This window comes from Schistocerca nitens, chromosome 9, assembly GCF_023898315.1.
Source record: "Schistocerca nitens isolate TAMUIC-IGC-003100 chromosome 9, iqSchNite1.1, whole genome shotgun sequence".
NCBI lineage: Eukaryota > Metazoa > Arthropoda > Insecta > Orthoptera > Acrididae > Schistocerca > Schistocerca nitens.
In genome coordinates, this window is record NC_064622.1 from 127,802,820 (window position 1) to 127,823,914 (window position 21,095).

Here is a 21,095-nt window from a genome sequence, read left to right on the forward strand (position 1 = left end):
CGATCGATTGGCGTACTAGAGGCACTATCGAACATCTGTACAAAGCCGGCCGCTGTGGCCGATCGGTTCTAGATGCTTCAGTCCAGAACCGCGCTCCTGCTGCGGTCGCAGGTTCGAATCCTGCCTCGGGCATGGATGTGTGTGATGTCCTTAGGTTAGTTAGGTTTAATTAGTTCTAAGTCTAGGGGACTGATGACCTCAGATGTTAAGTCCCATAGTGCTCAGAGTCATTTGAACCATTTGACACCAAAGTATTCCGAACAAGAATTACGCATGGCACGCGACTTTTTAAGAAACGAGGACGACGTATCCACACCTGAAAATGCGCAATGTACACGACTCCCGGAATAAAGTTAAATTTTAAAATGCAAGCCGGTGGAATAAGGCCTTATTTTGAATTGGCACACATTCCAAGACGCTAATTATCTCTCTAAACTTACAAAATGTCAGGAACTGCTATTGAGTTAAGAATCTATAGATATTTTTGATCTGCCTACGTATCGTCCAAGTGAAGATCACGAATCAAGATTAGTCTAATTACAGAACGCACAGAAGTCATTCTTCCCACACTCCGTACGCGACTGGAACGGAAAGAAAACGCAAGATGTGGTACAATGGTAAGTACCCCCTGCCAGGCATTTCAGTGGTTTGCTCAGTATGTATGTAGACGTAGTGACAGTGTTGTAAGAGAGTCAATAGAGATGAAAGTGACCGATCATCTCATGAACCATGACACGGGGGTACCAGCTAAGTAGAACGTGGGATCCTGCTCTGGAATTGTTGAAGAAGCAACGGGGACAGCTGCAGCCTTCCACAAATAGAAGAACCGAAGGCGTGTACATGGAGAACGATCCCCATACAGAGTTCCAGGCGCACCAGACTGAGGATGGAACGCCCAGGGTTGGGTCTGACGGGCGCGGACCGCAGACGGAACATCTAGGACCGCAGCGGACCGAAAATGGAACCGCAACGCCCCACCAGATCACAGTGAGCGGAAGAGGACCACAGGGGGAATGCCTGGTACCACAGACGGGATTCCAAACACACCAGACCGAAGATGCAACACCCAGGAGCGTGTCTGGCGGGCGCGGACCGCAAAGAGAACACCCAGGAGTGCAGCGGACGATAAAGGGAACGGCAATGCTCGCAGCGAGAGGGCGCGGACCGCAGAGGGAGTGCCTGGTGAAGCGGGGAACGCCAGAGGCATAACTACTGGACCAGGTCCACTGCTCCGCGTAGTCGAACATATAATACACGGCTACAACACGAACAAACCCGCAGGGGCCGTGTTCATGGACATCGGAAAGGGTTTCGTCCGTCTCTGGCACAACGGACTCATACGCAGACTAAGCGAAGCTGGTTTCCCGGATGGACTCTTACGTCTCATACACTCATATCTCACGAACAGGTGTTTCAACACTAACGTGCAGGATAAACAATCAACACAACATGTTATCCAAGCTGGACTACCCCAAGGAAGCATCCTAGGGCCCATTTTGTTTAACCTGTACATTAACGACTTCCCAGCAACACAAAATACGACATTAGCCATCTATGCGGATGACACCGCCATACTTGAGCAAGATTGGAAACCGTCGAACATCAATTCACGAATACAGACAGCACTCAGAACAGCTGAGCCATGGTTGGAGCGATGGCGTATTAAAATAAACGTCGACAAGTGCGAAGCAGTTCTGTTCACACGTAGATCGAAACTACTGCGCAAACATCAACACTGTAGACCGATAACACTACATACACGCCCAATACGTTGCCGAGAGAAAGTCAGATACCTAGGTGTCTGGCTGGAGCGGAAACATACATGGGGCGACCACATCGAGTACGTTGCCAACCGAGCGCACGCGAGGCTCAAATAGCTCTACCCAATGCTCAACAGGGAAAGCACACTCAATAGGAGAGGTTCGAATCCCGCCTCGGTCATGGATATGTGTAATGTCCTTACGTTAGTTAGGTTTAAGTAGTTCTAAGTTCTAGGGGACTGACGACCTCCGATGTTAAGTCCCATAGTGCTCAGAGCCATTTGAACCATTTGAACCAACATACAGCGAGACCTTCAGAGGTGGTGGTCCAGATTGCTGTACACACCGGTACCTCTAATACCCAGTAGCACATCCTCTTGCGTTGATGCATGCCTGTGTTCGTCGTGGCATACTATCCACAAGTTCATCAAGGAACTGTTGGTCCAGATTGTCCCACTCCTCAAAGGCGATTCGGCATAGATCCCTCAGAGTCCTTGGTGGGTGACATCGTCCATAAAGAGCCCTTTTCAATCCAACCCAGGCCTGTTCGATAGGGTTCGTGTCTGGAGAACATGCTGGCCACTCTAGTCGAGCGATGGCGTTATCCTGAGGGAAATCATTCACAAGATGTGCACGATGGGGGTGCGAATTGTCGTCCATGAAGCCGAATTCCTCGCCAATATGCTGCCGATATGGTTTCACTAGCGGTAGGAGGATGGCATTCACGTTTCGTACAGCCGTTACGGCGCCTTCCATGACCATCAGCGGCGTACGTTTGCCCCACACAATGCCAGCCCAAAACAGCAGGGAACCTCCACCTTGTTGCACTCGCTGGACAGTGTGTCTAATGCGTTCAGCCTGACCGGGTTGCCTCCAAACACGTCTCCGACGATTATCTGGTTGAAGGCATATGCGACACTCATCGGTGAAGAGAACGTGATGTCAGTTCTGAGAGGTCCATTCGGCATGTTGTTGGGCCCATCTGTACCGCGCTACATAGTGTCGCGGTTGCAAAGATGGACCTCGCCATGGACGTCGGGAGAGAAATTGCGCATCATGCAGCCTATTGCGCACAGTTTGAGCCGTAACACGCCATCCTATGGCTGCACGAAAAGCGTTATTCAACATGGTCACGTTGCTGTCAGGGTTCCTGCGAGCAATAATCCGTAGGTAGCGGTCATCGACTGCAGTAGCAGCCCTTGGGCGGCCTGAGCGAGGCATGTCATCGACAGTTCCTCTCTCTCTGTATCTCCTCCATGTCCGAACATCACCGCTTTGATTCACTTCGAGACGCGTGGACAGTCGGACCCCTCCATCTAATAGGAGATGCTCATGCATGGTTGTTTACATCTTTGTGCGGGTTTTGTGACATCTCTGAACAGTCAAAGGGACTGCGTCTGTGATACATTACCCACAGCCAACGTCTGTCTTCAGGATTTCTGGGAACTGGGGTGATGCAAAGCTTTTTTTGATGTGTGCTGCTTTGAGGCTGATAACTTGCTTTGTGCATTGTCAAAGTATGCGGTTCCTCACGTGTAAGTGGTGAGAGAGAACACTTTGCTTTGAACATTTTTATGTTGTTATTCATAAACGCGGTATAAATGAGTGAAACAAATTATTCTATAATTACAGAATAGAGCTACTTAATTATTAACATAACTGTTGTGCATTATTTTGCCGGCCGGAGTGGCCGAGCGGTTCTAGGCGCTACAGTCTGGAACCGCGCGACCGCTACGGTCGCAGGTTCGAATCCTGCCTCGGGCATGGATGTGTGTGAAGTCCTTAGGTTAGTTAGGTTTAAATAGTTCTAAGTTCTAGGGAACTGATGAACTCAGAAGTTAAGTCCCATAGTGCTCAGAGCCATTTGAACCATTTTTTTGTGCATTATTTTCTTCCGGTTTTAAAGCTGCCATTGTTTATATTTGCAATTGACGTGCTATTCTTCATGATTGGCAAAATTAAATTCTAAATTGAAAATCATTTTCATTTAACAGTAATTGTCCGGTTGCTTAGGTGTAGCAACAGAATAGATGTATATCTAGATAGATAGATAAAGCAGAATGTATGTGTGTACGTGTCTGTTTAACTTGTACCACGTCATATCCTGGGCACGCCTATCTTTTCGTCCTGTGGTTTTTGTGGACACCAGGGCCAGTTTCTGAGAGGCAAGATGAAGGGGCTTTTGGCTCTGAGCACTATGGGAATCGAACCCGGGAACCCGGGCACGGGAAGCGAGGAAGGGGCTTTTGTTCAGCCTGAAGATGGGCCTGTCTTTCCCTAATCCTCCTAAATGGGTTGTGGTCTGTAGCTTACTAGGCAGGCTTAGGGGGCGTAATTTTTCCCCTGACAGCACCTGGTTGAAATAAACATATAAAGATCTTGGCAGGGAGCAACATCTTTTAGAAAAATTCTAGTAGTAGCGGTATCAGCAGCAGAAAATGGCCAGTGGAGAAAGCCGAAGCATGTTCTTGGGGCTGATAGTTGAAAGTGCTAAATGTTACAATTTCGAGGAACGGTTTGGCGTTGCCTGGTGGACCTCACGGGTTGAGGCGACAAGTCCTCGCTCCTATAGGACGGAGGAGTTGGTATTACTTTTCAAACACAGAAAGACTAAAATAAGCAGCATTGCGTTCCAGTGTTTGGATAGAACTGTTTTGTTATTTCCCAGGTTCTTACTTTTGTTGTGTGGGAATGCTCGACAGAAAGTGGCATGTAATGTCAGACCGCGGAACCATAAGCTAACTGGAGGTACTGTTCACTGAACTACGTGGACTTGGCAATGGTTTAATTGAAGCAAATAAATTCCATATCTTTCAGTCGAAATTTAACACTGAACTGTTTTGTTATTGTGGTTATTGGCGGAACCTGCCAGAAGCCAACCGGAGGTCGTGTATGAACTTTGAGCTGAGTACGAAGGCTATTCGGAAGGTAAGGAACGATAGGTCGCGAAATGGAAACCTCGGTGAAAATCAAAGCCGTTTTATTTGCAACAGTTAGCTACAACTTCCAGCTACTTATCTCCATAGTCGCCGATCCGACTTAGACGTCTGTCGTAGTGTTGTACCAACTTTCCAATACCCTCGTTATAGAAGGCAGCCGCCAGTGCTTTCCGCCAATTCTCTACGCTGGCCAACAGCTTGTTTCTGTGCCAAAATGTTGTCTTCACAGCCTGCGGTTCATGTGAGCAGAGATGAAAGTCATAGGGAGACAATTACTGGTTGTATTGTGGATAATCAAACATTTCCAACCGAAGACGATGCAGGAGCATCTTCATCGCCCCTGCAGAACGCGGCTGAGAACTGTCTTGAAGAAGAAAACATACGACAGTTATGTAATGTTGGCTGCATAGCTGCAGGCGAAATTTCCCACCAGGTCCTCGTACTTGGCAGGAGACTCTATTGTCCTAGGCATCTTTAGGTGCTCCTTGTGTGCTCAGAACTAAAAACAACGACGTATCGCGATCGACGGGCATACTAGAGACACTGCCCAACACACATGTGCAAAACTTCATAGGATTTTCGCTATGGTTTCCACTTCGCGACCGATCGTTCCTTACTTTCCGAATAACCGTCGCATGTACACTCTCCATTCACATTAATGTGACCACCTACCTAAAGTGCGGATCACTGTGGGACAAGCAGGGAAAGTGTCAGTGAGATTTGGAAAGGTAGCGTCATGGATGTGGAACCACGCTGACTCCAGCACCGTGACCAGCTGCGCTAGGTTTGTCGGTTGAGGATCCATGGCGTCTACAACCCGATCGAAGTGATCGCAAAGATTCTCCATTGGGTTTAAATAAATCCGTTGAGTTTTGTGGACAGGTGAGTTACGGTAAACTCATCCTGGTGCTCTCAGAACCAAGCACGGACTCTTCGAGCCGAGCGACACATGGCATTCTCCTGCTGGTATGTGCCAAAGTGCCGTGGAAAAACCAACTAGATGTAGGGGTGGACATGGTCCCTCGCGGATACATTTCACGCCGATGGATCATAAAGCATGATTCATCTGGAAAGATCATCTGTCGCTGCTCCCGTGTATGTCCTGTTGCTGTAGTGGCGTGCAAATTGCAGCCTTTGTCGCCGACGAACAGCAGTCAGCAAGGATGCATGAGTGCCCGCCCGGCTAGCTGCATGGTCTAACACTCTGCTTCCCGACGAGCGGGAAGGCGTGCCAGTCCCCGGCACGAATCCGACCGGCGTATTAGTGTTGAGATTTGGTGTGCCGGCCAGCTGGTGGATGGCTTTTAAGGCGGTTTTCCATCTGCCTCAGCGAATGCGGGCTGGTTCCCATTATTCCTCCTCAGTTACACTGTGTAGGCGATTGCTGCGCAAATACCGTTTCAGTGTACGTGTACACCATAATTACTCTACCACGCAAACATTGGGGTTACACTCGTCTGGTATGAGACGTTCCGGGGCCGGGGAGGGGGGGCGGGTATCCACTGGGGGCCGAATTGCACAATAACCCTGGGTTTGGTGTGGGCGGCGATGGGGTGGGTTCAATGCTGTGGCCCTTTGTGGGGTTGTGAACCACTGACGGCTACGGCGTGATGAAGCTTCTCCGTCGTTTCTAGGTCCCCACTTTAATACGTACATGCGAAGGATGAAACTCGCGAGATTTTGTACAGGGACATGTTGTCGCCAACAGGCGCCCAGCACACCACACCCACTTTGGGCGCCTGTAGGGTTGCCAGCTGCAAAAATACGAGGGTTGGAACTTAAATAGTGGCAACTACACTCCTGGAAATGGAAAAAAGAACACATTGACACCGGTGTGTCAGACCCACCATACTTGCTCCGGACACTGAGAGAGGGCTGTACAAGCAATGATCACACGCACGGCACAGCGGACACACCAGGAACCGCGGTGTTGGCCGTCGAATGGCGCTAGCTGCGCAGCATTTGTGCACCGCCGCCGTCAGTGTCAGCCAGTTTGCCGTGGCATACGGAGCTCCATCGTAGTCTTTAACACTGGTAGCATGCCGCGACAGCGTGGACGTGAACCGTATGTGCAGTTGACGGACTTTGAGCGAGGGCGTATAGTGGGCATGCGGGAGGCCGGGTGGACGTACCGCCGAATTGCTCAACACGTGGGGCGTGAGGTCTCCACAGTACATCGATGTTGTCGCCAGTGGTCGGCGGAAGGTGCACGTGCCCGTCGTCCTGGGACCGGACCGCAGCGACGCACGGATGCACGCCAAGACCGTAGGATCCTACGTAGTGCCGTAGGGGACCGCACCGCCACTTCCCAGCAAATTAGGGACACTGTTGCTCCTGGGGTATCGGCGAGGACCATTCGCAACCGTCTCCATGAAGCTGGGCTACGGTCCCGCACACCGTTAGGCCGTCTTCCGCTCACGCCCCAATATCGTGCAGCCCGCCTCCAGTGGTGTCGCGACAGGCGTGAATGGAGGGAGGAATGGAGACGTGTCGTCTTCAGCGATGAGAGTCGCTTCTGCCTTGGTGCCAATGATGGTCGTATGCGTGTTTGGCGCCGTGCAGGTGAGCGCCACAATCAGGACTGCAGACGACCGAGGCACACAGGACCAACACCCGGCATCATGGTGTGGGGAGCGATCTCCTACACTGGCCGTACACCACTGGTGATCGTCGAGGGGACACTGAATAGTGCACGGTACATCCAAACCGTCATCGAACCCATCGTTCTACCATTCCTAGACCGGCAAGGGAACTTGCTGTTCCAACAGAACAATGCACGTCCGCATGTATCCCGTGCCACCCAACGTGCTCTAGAAGGTGTAAGTCAACTACCCTGGCCAGCAAGATCTCCGGATCTGTCCCCCATTGAGCATGTTTGGGACTGAATGAAGCGTCGTCTCACGCGGTCTGCACGTCCAGCACGAACGCTGGTCCAACTGAGGCGCCAGGTGGAAATGGCATGGCAAGCCGTTCCACAGGACTACATCCAGCATCTCTACGATCGTCTCCATGGGAGAATAGCAGCCTGCATTGCTGCGAAAGGTGGATATACACTGTACTAGTGCCGACATTGTGCATGCTCTGTTGCCTGTGTCTATGTGCCTGTGGTTCTGTCAGTGTGATCATGTGATGTATCTGACCCCAGGAATGTGTCAATAAAGTTTCCCCTTCCTGGGACAATGAATTCACGGTGTTCTTATTTAAATTTCCAGGAGTGTATTTATTCCTAATCGATACAAAAGAGTTACATGTTTGCCCATGTTACTGTGCTTCAAAGTAGTCACCAGCGTTGTGTAGAGCCCGTTGCCAGCGACGTGGAAGGCGTAGTATACCGTTAGCAGAGCCTATTCTGTTGATGCTGGGAATGGAGCGGTCTACTGCCTGTCGAATCTCTGGAACAGTTCTGAAGCGAATGTCACGAAGTTGTTCCTTCATCTTTGGAATCAAATCAAAGTCACAAGCACTTAAGTCCGGAGAGTATGGTGGATGGTACAGTACTTCCCAGTCCCATCGACCAAACAGATCATCCACAGGTTGCGCTGTATGCTCCCGCGCAATGTCGTGCAAAATGATGGGTGGGTTGTGCAGAAAGTGTCGCCGATTCTTTCGCAAAGCTGGTCGCAGGTGATGCTCCAAAAACGAACAGTAATACTGTGCATTGACGGTCTGCCGTGGAGGAACGTAATGCGTTAGGATAACACCGTCACAGTCGTACACGAAATCACCATAAATGTAGACCGCTCCATTCCCAACATCAACAGAACAGGCTCTGCTAACGGTATACTACGCCTTCCACATCGCTGGCAACGGGTTCTACACAACACTGGTGACTACTTTGAAGGACAGTAACAGGTGAAAACATGTAACTCATTTGTATCGGTTGTGAATAAATAGTTGCCACTATTTAAGTTCCAACCCTCGTACATAAAAGGATGCATGATCCAGACGCCTGATGCAGAGGCAGATACTCAGCAACTTTCGCTGAACGGTCGTTGACGAGACACTACTGTTAGACCCTCGATCCATCTGGGGGTCAGCTGCTCAACAGTTGCACTTCTGTTCGACAGTACACAGCCGTCGTTCACACCTGTCGCCTATGGCCTGTTGTTCAGCACAGTTACCTCAGCGGCAGTTTTGAATAGCGTCATTTTGTTATGCACGGTATCCTTTAACCACAGCGGCACGATAACAGTTTACAAACTTAGCCGTTTCGGAAATTCTTCCACCATTGTTCTGAAAGCCAGTGATCATGGCACTTTTGGGCGTCAGATAAATGGGTCCGGTTCCGCATTACGACAACAACTAATACTGTTTCCCACGTCCCTCCGACGCACTTTATATACCCTCCACTGGTAACGCTGCCACTGCCGTGTGTGGGTGATCATTGTACACGTTGGTCGTGTTCATGTGACTGTACCGTGCATTAAAGTCCAGTGGTTGGATCTTCCTGAAAGTAGTCAAATAGCTACAGGACTTTTAATTATTGACTTTGGGTAGTACCAAGTTTATCCCTGCTTCTGGGGGGGCTGACGACCTCTATCTATTACGATTGTATGTGTGTAGCACTGCAGAGAATACAGGTCCGTTGAAAATCTCCGGAGCAGTTCCACACGTAATTTCCTGCGCACCGCATGTCGCTAAGGATGTGAGGACTCTGGCCACGGCCAATAGGATTTCGAGCGACGCTGGGGAAACTTAGGGCGGACAACATGGGCGTTTGAAAACTATCGAACTCAAAACTGCTCTTACTGGTTCAAGAATAGAGCTCCATAAGTTAATTGCTTGACCTCTTTCCAGCGACATACAGTTTTAAGGGGGGTAGGACGTCAAACGGGCCGACTTGGAGCAGGCGAGGCACCTCAGGACATTTTAATTTCCAGTGTCTATACTTTTACAAATAAATTCATTAAAATTTGTCGGCATAAGCACAAAGGATTCAGGATTCACACCCATTGCAGTGGAAGTTCGAAAACATAACAAAATAAATTTTTTTACGTGCGAAATTTCATCATTTTGTCACTTACTAATGGCTGCATTTATTCTATAGGTACACTTTTCTTCATAAGTTAGAGAGATTCTTCGATGAATTTTGCACAGCATACATACCATACTCACAAGTATATGAAACTCTAGAATTTATTTAGTTTATGAAAAAACGAATGAACTGTTGTATTTTAAACTTCATGTTTTGAAAAAACACGAATTTTATAGTTAATTACCTCAATTTTTACCACAGTTTTTAGCAGATTTGGAAAATTCTAGAGTTTCATACACCTTTAAGTATGGTTTGTATGCTGTGCAAAATTCATCGAAGAATCTCTCTTACTTATGTAGAAAAGTGTACCTATAGCAACAAATGCTGCCATTAGTAAGTGAAAAAAATGATGAAATTTCACACGTAAAAAAATTACTTCGTTATGTTTTAGAACTTCCACTGCTATGGGTATGAATTGTGAATCCTTCCTGGTCATGCTGACAAAGTTTTATGAATTTATTTGTAAAAGAATAGACACTCGAAATTGAAATGTCCTGTGGTGCCTCTCCTGCTCCAAGTCGGCCCGTTTCACGTCCTACCCCCCTTAATTGAAATCATGGTCGGGTTCATCATTAGAAAAATATATTTGACAACAAACTAAAACATGTATACGTGTATCATGCAAGAACAAAAGAAAAATGCAATTATAATTAATAATAACGTCCAGTCACCCGTAGCGTCGATAATTGCTTGTCATCTCCGAGGCATGTTTGAAACAAAGTTTTCCGCGTATTCACGTTGAAGAGCCATCCAAATGCGTCGAATTTGCGTTGACAGCTGTTTCAAAGTGAAGCTCTCTTTTCTTCTGTTTGACGGAAGAGCACCTTCAATATGATTAGCGTCAGGTGACTGTGGGGGCCAGTCCAGTACCTGCATGCCGTCGTCCTTCTCCCAGTCGCTGTAAAGCCTGCTGCAGTGCTTCGGATCATTGTCCTCCTGCAGTAATTTTTGTCGATGAACCAACGTTTGACAGTCGCCATCAAACATGTTTAATAAACGCGTCCCGTGAACAGCACTCATGTCACTTCTTGTGCATCCCAATCAAGAATTCAAAGTAAACTATTGCATTATAGACACTGCGTGAAGGAGAAAGTTTCTCTCTGTTGGCCTGTGAAAGAAATAAGGCGATGTCTTTTATCATATGTGTGTAATGCCGACCACGCTCTTACTTAACAGACTGCATGTTAGTTTGTGTTTAAATGTTACCAGAATGTAACATCTGGTTTCGACCAATAGGATAAAGTACACTTACGGTGACTGCAGTTCTTACGTGATGTGCAGCTGCTGCTAATGACACGGTGTCATTTAAGAAATCTGTAGTATTTGCTATACGAATTACAATAGTGCTAACTCACTTTGACATCCGAAGACTCGAGCAGTGCCAAGGCACGTAACGGGAGAAGTGTACCGAGTAGATCAGATGTAGTTTGAAGCAGAAGGGGGAGGAGGAGGAAGAAGAAGAAGAGGAGGAGATTAGTGTTTAACGACCCGTCGACAACGAGAGATGGAACACAAACCCGGAGTAGAGAACAATAGGGAAGCAAATCACGAAAAACCGTATGAGTACGGTCGGATGCGGGTCCGTGCCGCCGTCCTCCCGAATGCGAGACCAGTAAGCTGATCACTGCGCCACCTAGCTCGGTAGATGTGGTTAGAGTACTTAGGTTGGGATGAACGACAAGTAATCTTACTGAAACATCCGTGAAATCTTCAACATTTTGCAGAATTGCAGAATAGAGTTATTAGTAGGAGGGGGTTATACCTAGGGGATTGTGTACCTTGTGTTTTTTGGTCAGAAATTCAGTCTGGTGACTGATTTTAGAGTCACGTGAAGGAATGCAAACAAGAGACAGTAAGAAGAATTTTCCACCATTTTCTACAGTTGTTGCTAGATATAAGGTTGTGGTCAGTGTAGTATTTGTACAGATTTGGAATTCTACCTCGTATGTAAGTGCTGTTTAGTACACAGTATAAAAGCTCTCTGGAATATGCAGCTGAACTTTCTCATAACATCAACTACAACGACAATTTCGTTATAACATCGTGATTTCTATGGTACGGCCATACTCCTCATAAGGCACATATTTCTTATCCTTGCTTAATACGACACATGTACAGGATGTACATAAAGTCCGGGAACGCTTTCAATTATTTATTGCACAAGAACTAAACATTGTACAGATATCATACATATTGCATTTTCAAGAGAAACTCTGAAAGTTTTTTTACAAACATTCGAGATGCATACAATGAGTGACCCGGCAGACGTCAATACGGGAATCGAATTCTTGCCATTCCCGTCCCAGAATGGCATCGTCTACTGTGGCAGTCGGCCGGCCATTGTGGCCGAGCGGTTCTAGACGCATCAGTCTGGAACCACGCGACCGCTACGGTCGCAGGTTCGAATCCTGCCTCGGGCACGGATGTGTGTGATGTCCTTAGGTTACTTAGTAGTTCTAAGTCTGGGGGACTGATGAACTCAGATGTTAAATCCCATAGTTCTTAGAGCCATTTGAACCATTTTGAACCGAACGGGATGAGAATGGAATACATTGTTGGTCACCCCACTGCAAACAATTAACAAAGGTACATGTATACGGAATATGCTACCAGGATTGCGACTGACTCGAAGACGTCATAAGTAATAGAACCCAGTATGTTGTCCTCGATGGTAAGTGCTCATCGGAAACAGGAGTAACATCAGGAGTAACCCAGGAAGTGTAATAGGATCGTTGCTATTTTCTGTATACATTAATGATCTGGCAAACACAGTGGGCAGCAATTTGCAGTTGTTCGCTGATGATGCTGTGGAGTACAAGAAGGTGTCGAAGATAAGTAACTGCAGGTTGATACAGGATGACCTAGACAAAGTTTGTAGTTGGTGTGAGAATAGCAGCTGGCTCTTAATGTAGAAAAATGTAAGTTAATGCTGTTGAGTGGGAAAAACAAACCCGCAGCGCCCGTGGTGTCCTTCTTGATACAGTTAAGTCGCTTTAATATCTGGCCTTAACATTGCGACACGATATGAAATGCAACGAGCACGTGAGGATTGTGACGGGGAAGGCGAATAGTCGTCTTCAGTTTATTGGGAGGATTTTAGGAAAATGTGGTTCATCTGTAAAGGAGACCGCATATAGGACGCTAGTGCGATTATTGAGTACTGCTTGAGTGTTTGGGATCCGTAGCGGGTCGGATTGAAAGAAGACATCGAAGCAAGTCAGAGGCGAGTTGCCACATTTGTTACTGGTAGGTTCGATCGTAGTGCAAGTGTTCCAGATATGCTTCGGGAACTCAAGTGAGAATCCCTGGAGGCAAGAAGACATTCATTTCGAAAAACGCTCCTGAGAAAGTTTAGAGAACCGGCATTAGAAGCTGACTGCAGAATGATACTATTGCCGCCATCATACACTTCGCGTAGGAACCACGAAGGTAACATGCGAGAAATTTGGGCTCGCACGGAGGCATACAGACACAGTGGAACACGGAAGGAGACGACTAGTTGTGGTACAGGGTACCCTCTACCACACACCGTACTGTGGCTTGCCGAATATGCATGTAGCTGTAGATGTAGATGTAAGCTTAAGAACGAATGATGTATGTAAAATAAAACAAGGCTAAATAAATTCATTATTTCCCATTTTTCACTACATCATCATCATCATCAGTGTTCTGCCTAAAGGCAGGTTTTCACACGGTAGTTCTCCAGCCTGTCCGGTCTTCTGCCATCCTCTTCAGGTCTGCATAATTTCCTCTTCCCTTTATGTCGTTCTATCATCTTGTATCTCCTTCTTCCTCTCGGTCTTCTCCCACAAACCAATCCTTCCAAAGCATCTGCTAGCAAGCACTCCCTTCTCAATTGGTTCAAATGGCTCTGAGCACTATGGGACTCAACATCTATGGTCATAAGTCCCCTAGAACTTAGAACTACTTAAACCTAACTAACCTAGGGACATCACACAACACCCAGTCATCACGAGGCAGAGAAAATCCCTGACCCCGCCGGGAATCGAACCGGGGAACCCGGGCGCGGGAAGCGAGAACGCTACCGCACAACCACGCCTTCTCAATTAATGTCCCAACCAGTTCTTTTTCCTTTCTCTTACAACCTTCAGCAGTCATCTTCTCTCACCAACCCTTTCCAATACTCTTTCATTATTCACTCTTTCCATCCAGCTTATTCTCTCCATTTTCCTCCACATCGACATCTCAAATGCTTCTAACCTTTTTTCATCCTATCGTCTCAGCGTCATGTTCCTGTCCCATATAGTGCCACACTCCAGACAAAACATTTGCCAAGCCTTTTCCTTAGACCGTTATCTAATTTGCCACATAAGAGTCTCCTCTTTCTGTTGAATGCCTCCTTCGCTATGGCAATTCGAGTTTTCACCTCCTGGTGACATCTCAAGTCTTCAGTTATTGTGCTTCCAAGATATTTAAATGCACTTACTTGGCTAATGGTAGATTGTCCTATTTTAATATTGGACAGTCTGCGTCTTGTACTGATGACCGTACTCTTTGTTTTTGCTGTGTTTATTTCCATCCCATAATCCACACAATCTTCATTCAGATCTTTCAGCATGTTAGAGTGAAAATACGAATCTCGGTTACAACGACCCTCGTTTATAACAACGTCATTTTCAAGGCCCTTTGATTGTTGCTGTAGCCAGGTTCCACTGTATTGTTAATCATTCGCCTATAGAATTTTATGATGAGTAAAATGCTGTATATTTTAACAGTATTTCTATAACAAGTGGACAGTGAAGCTATATTTCGTCATTCATGCACAGTCTTCTACCCTGAAACAGAAGATCTTTTACCATCGAACAAGTGATACTTGCAAATGAAATAAGTTTCTTTAATGTCTTGACAATTTTACCTGCGTTGAAAATCAAAATTTGTGTTAGTTCCAATAGCTTCACTTTCAAAATGTACGTAACTTGTAACTGGCCTTCGCTAATACTTCTGCTTAATTTAATTTCAGCTACTGATTATTAGTGTGTAGTAGGGTAATAATGTAACAAACAGGCGAGTAAATGCAGTGTTAACAAGATTTTATCGATTGCAACGCTTTTAAATTTTTATAGCATATTTGTTCCTAGATACATGATCGTGCTGTACCTTGAAACATTTGTAGAACCTTAATTATCTGGAGTAATTTTTGTAAATTCGGAAAAAGACCACAACACATAAAAAGTGAATGGCATCATTTAAAAATGGAATAAGAAAATACATTAAACTTCAACCATAGTTATGGAGTCTAAACTCTGAGAAGTATTCCCCTACATAGATAGGGTTCTATTTTTTTAATTTCTGGTAGTTTTTGATTTTATATTATTGTAGTAACCATATTAAGTTAAAAATTTCGTTTTGCTATAAACAACTTTGATTGTAACAAGTTAATTGGCGTGGCCATTTTCCGTAGCAAGCACATAAATATTCGTTTCATAAATTGAAACGCCATTTTCTTGCTGCAGTCTATATTAATAGTTTTCACACGTGATACCTACTGAGAAATGCTGTGGTTCAAATGGTTCTGAGCACTATGGGACTTAACATCTGTGGTCATCAGTCCCATAGAACTTAGAACTACTTAAACCTAACTAACCTAAGGACATCACACACATCCATGCCCGAGGCAGGATTCGAACCTGCGACCGTAGCAGTCGCGCGGTTCCGGACTGCGCGCCTAGAACCGCTATACCACCGCGGCCGGCAGAAATGCTGTGTTTACAGACTAGATTGCAGTTCAAGCCTTAGCTTTTACATAAATAAATTGTAATTCTCAGTTATTCCTTTGTCGAACCAAAATCTCCGAATTATCTGATTATTGGTCAGAGGTCGAATTGTAACTTCACTTATAGAACATCGAACACCATTTCACGTTACGATCTTTTGTTTGCAGTTTCCAAGATTCTCGAGCCAATCAGTGAGGGAAACCACTACTGATCCAGTAAAAACTACGATTTTTCTTCCGAGAACGAGAGAGAGAGAAAGAGAGAACGTGAACAAACAGTTGCGACGGAATTTGCTCGCACTTTTCTTAAGAAAAATCTGCATTTCTTGCTAGTTCAGTCATGGTGTTCCACAGCAGTTACAAATGGCAGATGAAAACTACATAAGTGAAGTTACAGTGGGACCTCTAACCTATGACCGGATGAAACGGAGGTTTCAACTGGATAAACGAATAACTGCGAGTAATTTATTAATGAAAAATTTATGGCTTGTACTGTTTCCTAATTTGTAAGTATCCCATATAAAAACAAGAAACTGTACTTATGTAAGATAATTCTCATTTGCATTTTTTTTATTCGATTACATGTTTCGATCACTCTGGATCATCTTACGATCTAAAACAAAGTAAAACTAAAGATGTAACATCAAATATTTTACAATAGTAGAGAAGAAAATAATTGTACGTAAGTGTAGATTTTACCAAAGTAATTACGTCAGCAACCCGTCGTGTCTACTCAGAACGACATGTCAGAGTACTGTACTTTGCAACTGGGGTCAATGTTTTAAATCGGTAGATGTTGGATGTCGGGGCTAGGATGGGGAGGAGAAGTGGCGTGAGCCTGATTGGAGGAGGGGAAAGGAAGCAGCGCTGGAGGGCGGGGGCAGTGGTGGATAAGTCGTGAGCTTAACAAGAAAGATCGTGTTCAAATTATAGAACGTGCAATTATGTAACAATTGTCGTTAAAACACTAATAGTGTAGAACAATGCATATGTAAGATGTAAGCAGTATAAAATAGTGTAATTATAAAAAGAACCGATGGGGCGGGGAAAGGGGGGGGGGGGAATTGATACCGAGCAAAGGAGGCAAAGATGAAGGGGAGGTGGGAGGGGGAGGGGTGGGTAGTAACAGGGATGCTATGGGTTCAAGAAGAGACGGTCCTATACTAAAAGTTCCAAAAAGACAACAATGTAAAAACCTTCTGTTAAGATACCAGAATCGATACGTAAAACTATAAAAGGATGATAAAATAGTAGATTTTAAAACTGGAAATCAAGTAGCCAAAATTGAATAAACATCTCAAGATATTCAAATTGTGAAACTATAAGTATTAAGCTATAAGTTCTTACTCTGAAAGTTTGAAAATAAAATCGTATAAAGATTTTTCGTTAAAATATTAAAAGTGTTGGCGTAGAGCAATGGATGTATAATGTTTTCTTTTTTACTATTTAAATGTTGGATGCTACATGTTTAGTTTTACTTTGTTTCAGATCTTAAGATAATCCACAAGGGTCGAAACATGTAATCGAATTAAAAAAAGTGTGCAACTGTGACGGAACAAGAAACGAGAATTATATTAAATATCTACTCGCACACAGTTGCCTAAATCTCTCAAGACGATTATGTCGACCATAGTGAAAAATTGTATCTATTCTGTGTTTAAAATAAATGAAGATGCCTTAATGTGAAACTAAAGTAGAACACGTGTAACACACAAAAATAAAGACTAGAACAAGAAAAAGACGCCTACTTTTATAAAACGTACAACAAAGGACTGTGATGAACGGCCGCTTGTGCCAAACGACCTGCAACAGAAGTGAAATAGGGTAATTCTTCATCAATAGAAACAACATAGTTTTAATCTGTTTGTGTTTGTCAGGCCGACGGCGGATCCATTCGGCAGCGGGAACCGCGAGGATCGCACGACGCGCCGGCCCGACCCATTCGACGAGGACCCCTACCTAAATCGCAGGTGAGTCCACTCAACGCCTGTGAGGCCTGTCCAGGACTAAAGGCAAGCGAACGCTGCATCTGAACAACAGTAGGCCAATGATGATAAAAAAATTAATGAAAGTTGGTTATTAAAGTCCATGGTGACAATTATTGAACTATACGAAATAAAATCCTCGTGACTTCTGAACGGTTTGCGTTAGGACGTTCAAACTGCACGGCTGGCCTTGGGGCATGATGGGAATTAGTATGGTTTGCCTTAGCGACGAATCGCACTTCCATTTAGATGGATCGTCGGTAAGCAAAAGTTGTGCATGACAGAATTCGCATTTGGCGATCGAGAAGTCTCTTCATCCTCAACGGGTGACTGTGTGATGTGCAGTGTCCAGTCACGGAATAGCCCTTGATGTCACGGTGACTGCCGAACGGTACGTGAAGGTTTTGGAAGATGATTTCATCCCCATTATCCAAAGTGACGCTGATTTCGATAAGATGTGGCCATGTAAGACGGAGCTCGACCCCATAGAAGCAGGAGAGTGTTTGATGTCCTGAAGGAGCACTTTGGGGATGCTTCTTGGCTCTGGCACTGGGATGGGCCTCAATTGGCCGCCAAATTCTCTGGATCTGAACACATGCGACACCCTTTTAGTGTACAATATTAAACACAAGGTGTACAGCAATAACCCCAAAATCCTTGCCGAACTAAAAGCAGTAGTCCATCAACATGAGGTGGCAAATATGAGATAGCCAAAGAGGTGGAAACGTGGGTTCTACTATGCCAAGACTGCTTGGTAGCTACAACAGGAAAACACAATTAATTAGCAGGAGTACAAAATAAGAAAGTATTTATTACTTAACTTTGCTGTAGTCCATGATCAGTTGGTTGACAGTTATAGAAGACGCAACTAGACTAAGCGTCTGCAGAATGACATAATTTACAAGTCACAAATCTTGCAGTGACGAATTAATCTCTCGTAATCTTGAATGTCGAATCCGGTGAATTTGAAGACTAACTTGGAAGGGAGCTACAAAGACTTGATGGCAGCAATGACTGAGCTGCAGACGAAGACTGACTAACATCGGCGCTGGCTGACCACTGAGCGCGGCTACCAACTGTAGACTGGCACAACTGCACTACTCTCCTGCTGCACATGAAGTCGATAAACGTCTAGTAAGGTCATCCGAAGACCAGTATCAGTTGCAAAGCGATTTAGAAAAGATTTCTGTATGGTGTGGCAGGTGGCAGTTGACGCTATATAACGAAAAGTGTGAGGTGATCCACATGAGTTCCAAAAGAAATCCGTTGGAATTCGATTACTCGATAAATAGTACAATTCTCAAGGCTGTCAATTCAACTAAGTACCTGGGTGTTAAAATTACGAACAACTTCAGTTGGAAAGACCACATAGATAATATTGTGGGGAAGGCGAGCCAAAGGTTGCGTTTCATTGGTAGGACACTTAGAAGATGCACAAGTCCACTAAAGAGACAGCTTACACTACACCCGTTCGTCCTCTGTTAGAATATTGCTGCGCGGTGTGGGATCTTTACCAGGTGGGATTGACGGAGGACATCGAAAGGGTGCAAAAAAAGGGCAGCTCGTTTTGTATTTTCACGTAGTAGGGGAGAGAGTGTGGCAGATATGATACGCGAATTGGGATGGAAGTCATTACAGCAACGACGTTTTTCGTCGCGTCGAGATATATTTACGAAATTTCAGTCACCAACTTTCTCTTCCGAATGCGAAAATATTTTGTTGACCCCAACCTACATAGGTAGGAATGATCATCAAAATAAAATAAGAGAAATCAGAGCTCGAAAAGAAAGGTTTAGGTGTTCGTTTTTCCCGCGCGCTGTTCGGGAGTGGAATGGTAGAGAGATAGTATGATTGTGGTTCGACGAACCCTCTGCCAAGCACTTAAATGTGAATTGCGGAGTAGTCATGTAGATGTAGATGTAGATGTAGAAGTCGCCTCGCGGCGAGCATAAGTAGTGCGACTGGCTGTGTACTCTTTGGCTAACACAGCCGTTCTTCTGTTCCGTTTATCGAGAGAATCGCATTCGGCGGATCGATCTCTCAGGCGGCGGTGTGTTCGTGTGACTGACGACATCACAATAACCTATATCCGGTACCTGTAGTGACGGTTACATATTGAATAAAGTGTGTGCACGCCGTACTTTGTAACTAATTTACGTTTCTTTTTTCCTATAGTTCAAGAATTGTCACCCCGTATACATGAAAGACTATCCTTTTAGTTACTTCAACCTGGTTTCATGCTCTGAAATGCTATCTCATTATATCAAATCTTACCCATGTAAATAAAAGCAATCTGATTGAAATGATTCAAGTTTCGGAGTGTCAAGTACTTTCGCAGCTGAATAAAGAAAACAGAGTTGGTGTTTAACCAAAGTTAACCAAAACAAAACTGAAATTAGAATACTTACTGTATACGTTACATAAACGATGCAGGCAACGACATTGCATCTTATAGAGGCAATGTGTGCAATGAAAATGGTTTTTGCCTCGGTGACCTACATCACCTAATCTTAAAAACACTGTAGTAGCAGAAATTACGAAGGGCGTTCAATAAGTAATGCAACACATTATTGTATTAGCCAAATTCGATTGAAAAATACGAAATTTGCCGTGGGATATCGAGGAATATCTTCACTTCAGCCCGTATGTTTCATGGAGTTCCGATAGGTGATGGCGCTATAGGTATTGTGTAACACGTGCGAAAATTATGGAGGATAATAAGTTCGTGAAAATGCCAACTATACTCAAACATAAAACACTGATGAGCCAAAGAAACCGGTACACCTGCCTAATATCGTGTAGGGACCCCGCGACCAAGCAGAAGTGCCGCAGTACGAAGTGGCATGGACTCGACTAATATCTGAATAAGTGCAGGAGGGAACTGACACCATGAAACCAGCTGGGCTGTCCATAAATCCGTAAGAATACGAGGGGGTGGAGATCTCTTCTGAACAGCACGTTGCAAGGCATCTCAGGTAGGCTCAATAATGTTCATGTCCGGGGAGTTTGGTGGCCAGCGGAAGTGTTTACAGTCAGAAAAATGTTCCTGGAGCCACTCTGCAGCAGTTCTAGACGTGCGGGGTGTCGCACTGCCCTGCTGGAATTGCCCAAGTGCGTCGCAATGTGCAATCGACATGAATGGATGCAGGTGACAAGACAGGATGCTTACGTACGGGTCACCTGTCAGAGTCGTATCTAATAAGGGGTCCCCTGCACACGCCCCACGCCCCACACCGTTACTAAGCCTCCACCAGCTTGACCAGTCCCCTGCTGACATGCAGGGTCCACGGATTCATAAGGCTGTCTCTATACCCGTACACGTCCATCCGCTCGATACAATTTGAATAGAGACTCGTCCGACCAGGCAATATGTTCCCAATCACCAATAGTCCAAAACCGGTGTTGACGCGCCGAGGTGAGGCGTAAAGCTGTGTGTCGTGCAGTCATCAAGGGTACACGAGTGGACTTTGGCTCCGAAAGCCCATATCGATGATGTTTCGTTGAATTGTTCTCACATGACACTTTTTGATGGCGCAACATTGAAATCTGCATCAATTTACGGAACGGTTACACTTCTCCCGCGTTGAACGATTGTCTTCAATGGTCGTTGGCCCCGTTCTTGCAAAATCATATTTCTGTCGC

At 45.4% G+C, this 21,095-nt stretch overlaps 1 protein-coding gene across 2 annotated transcripts in view; it reads left to right on the forward strand.

Moving 5' to 3' along the window:
• LOC126203711 (serine protease filzig-like) overlaps nucleotides 1-21,095 on the forward strand; it is a 370,785-nt gene that overhangs the window by 254,781 nt on the left and 94,909 nt on the right. For both annotated transcript variants that reach the window (XM_049938086.1, XM_049938087.1), the window contains exon 6: nucleotides 17,346-17,438. In XM_049938086.1, coding sequence (XP_049794043.1) covers nucleotides 17,346-17,438 — 93 coding nt within the window. The remainder of the gene's footprint in view (nucleotides 1-17,345; nucleotides 17,439-21,095) is intronic.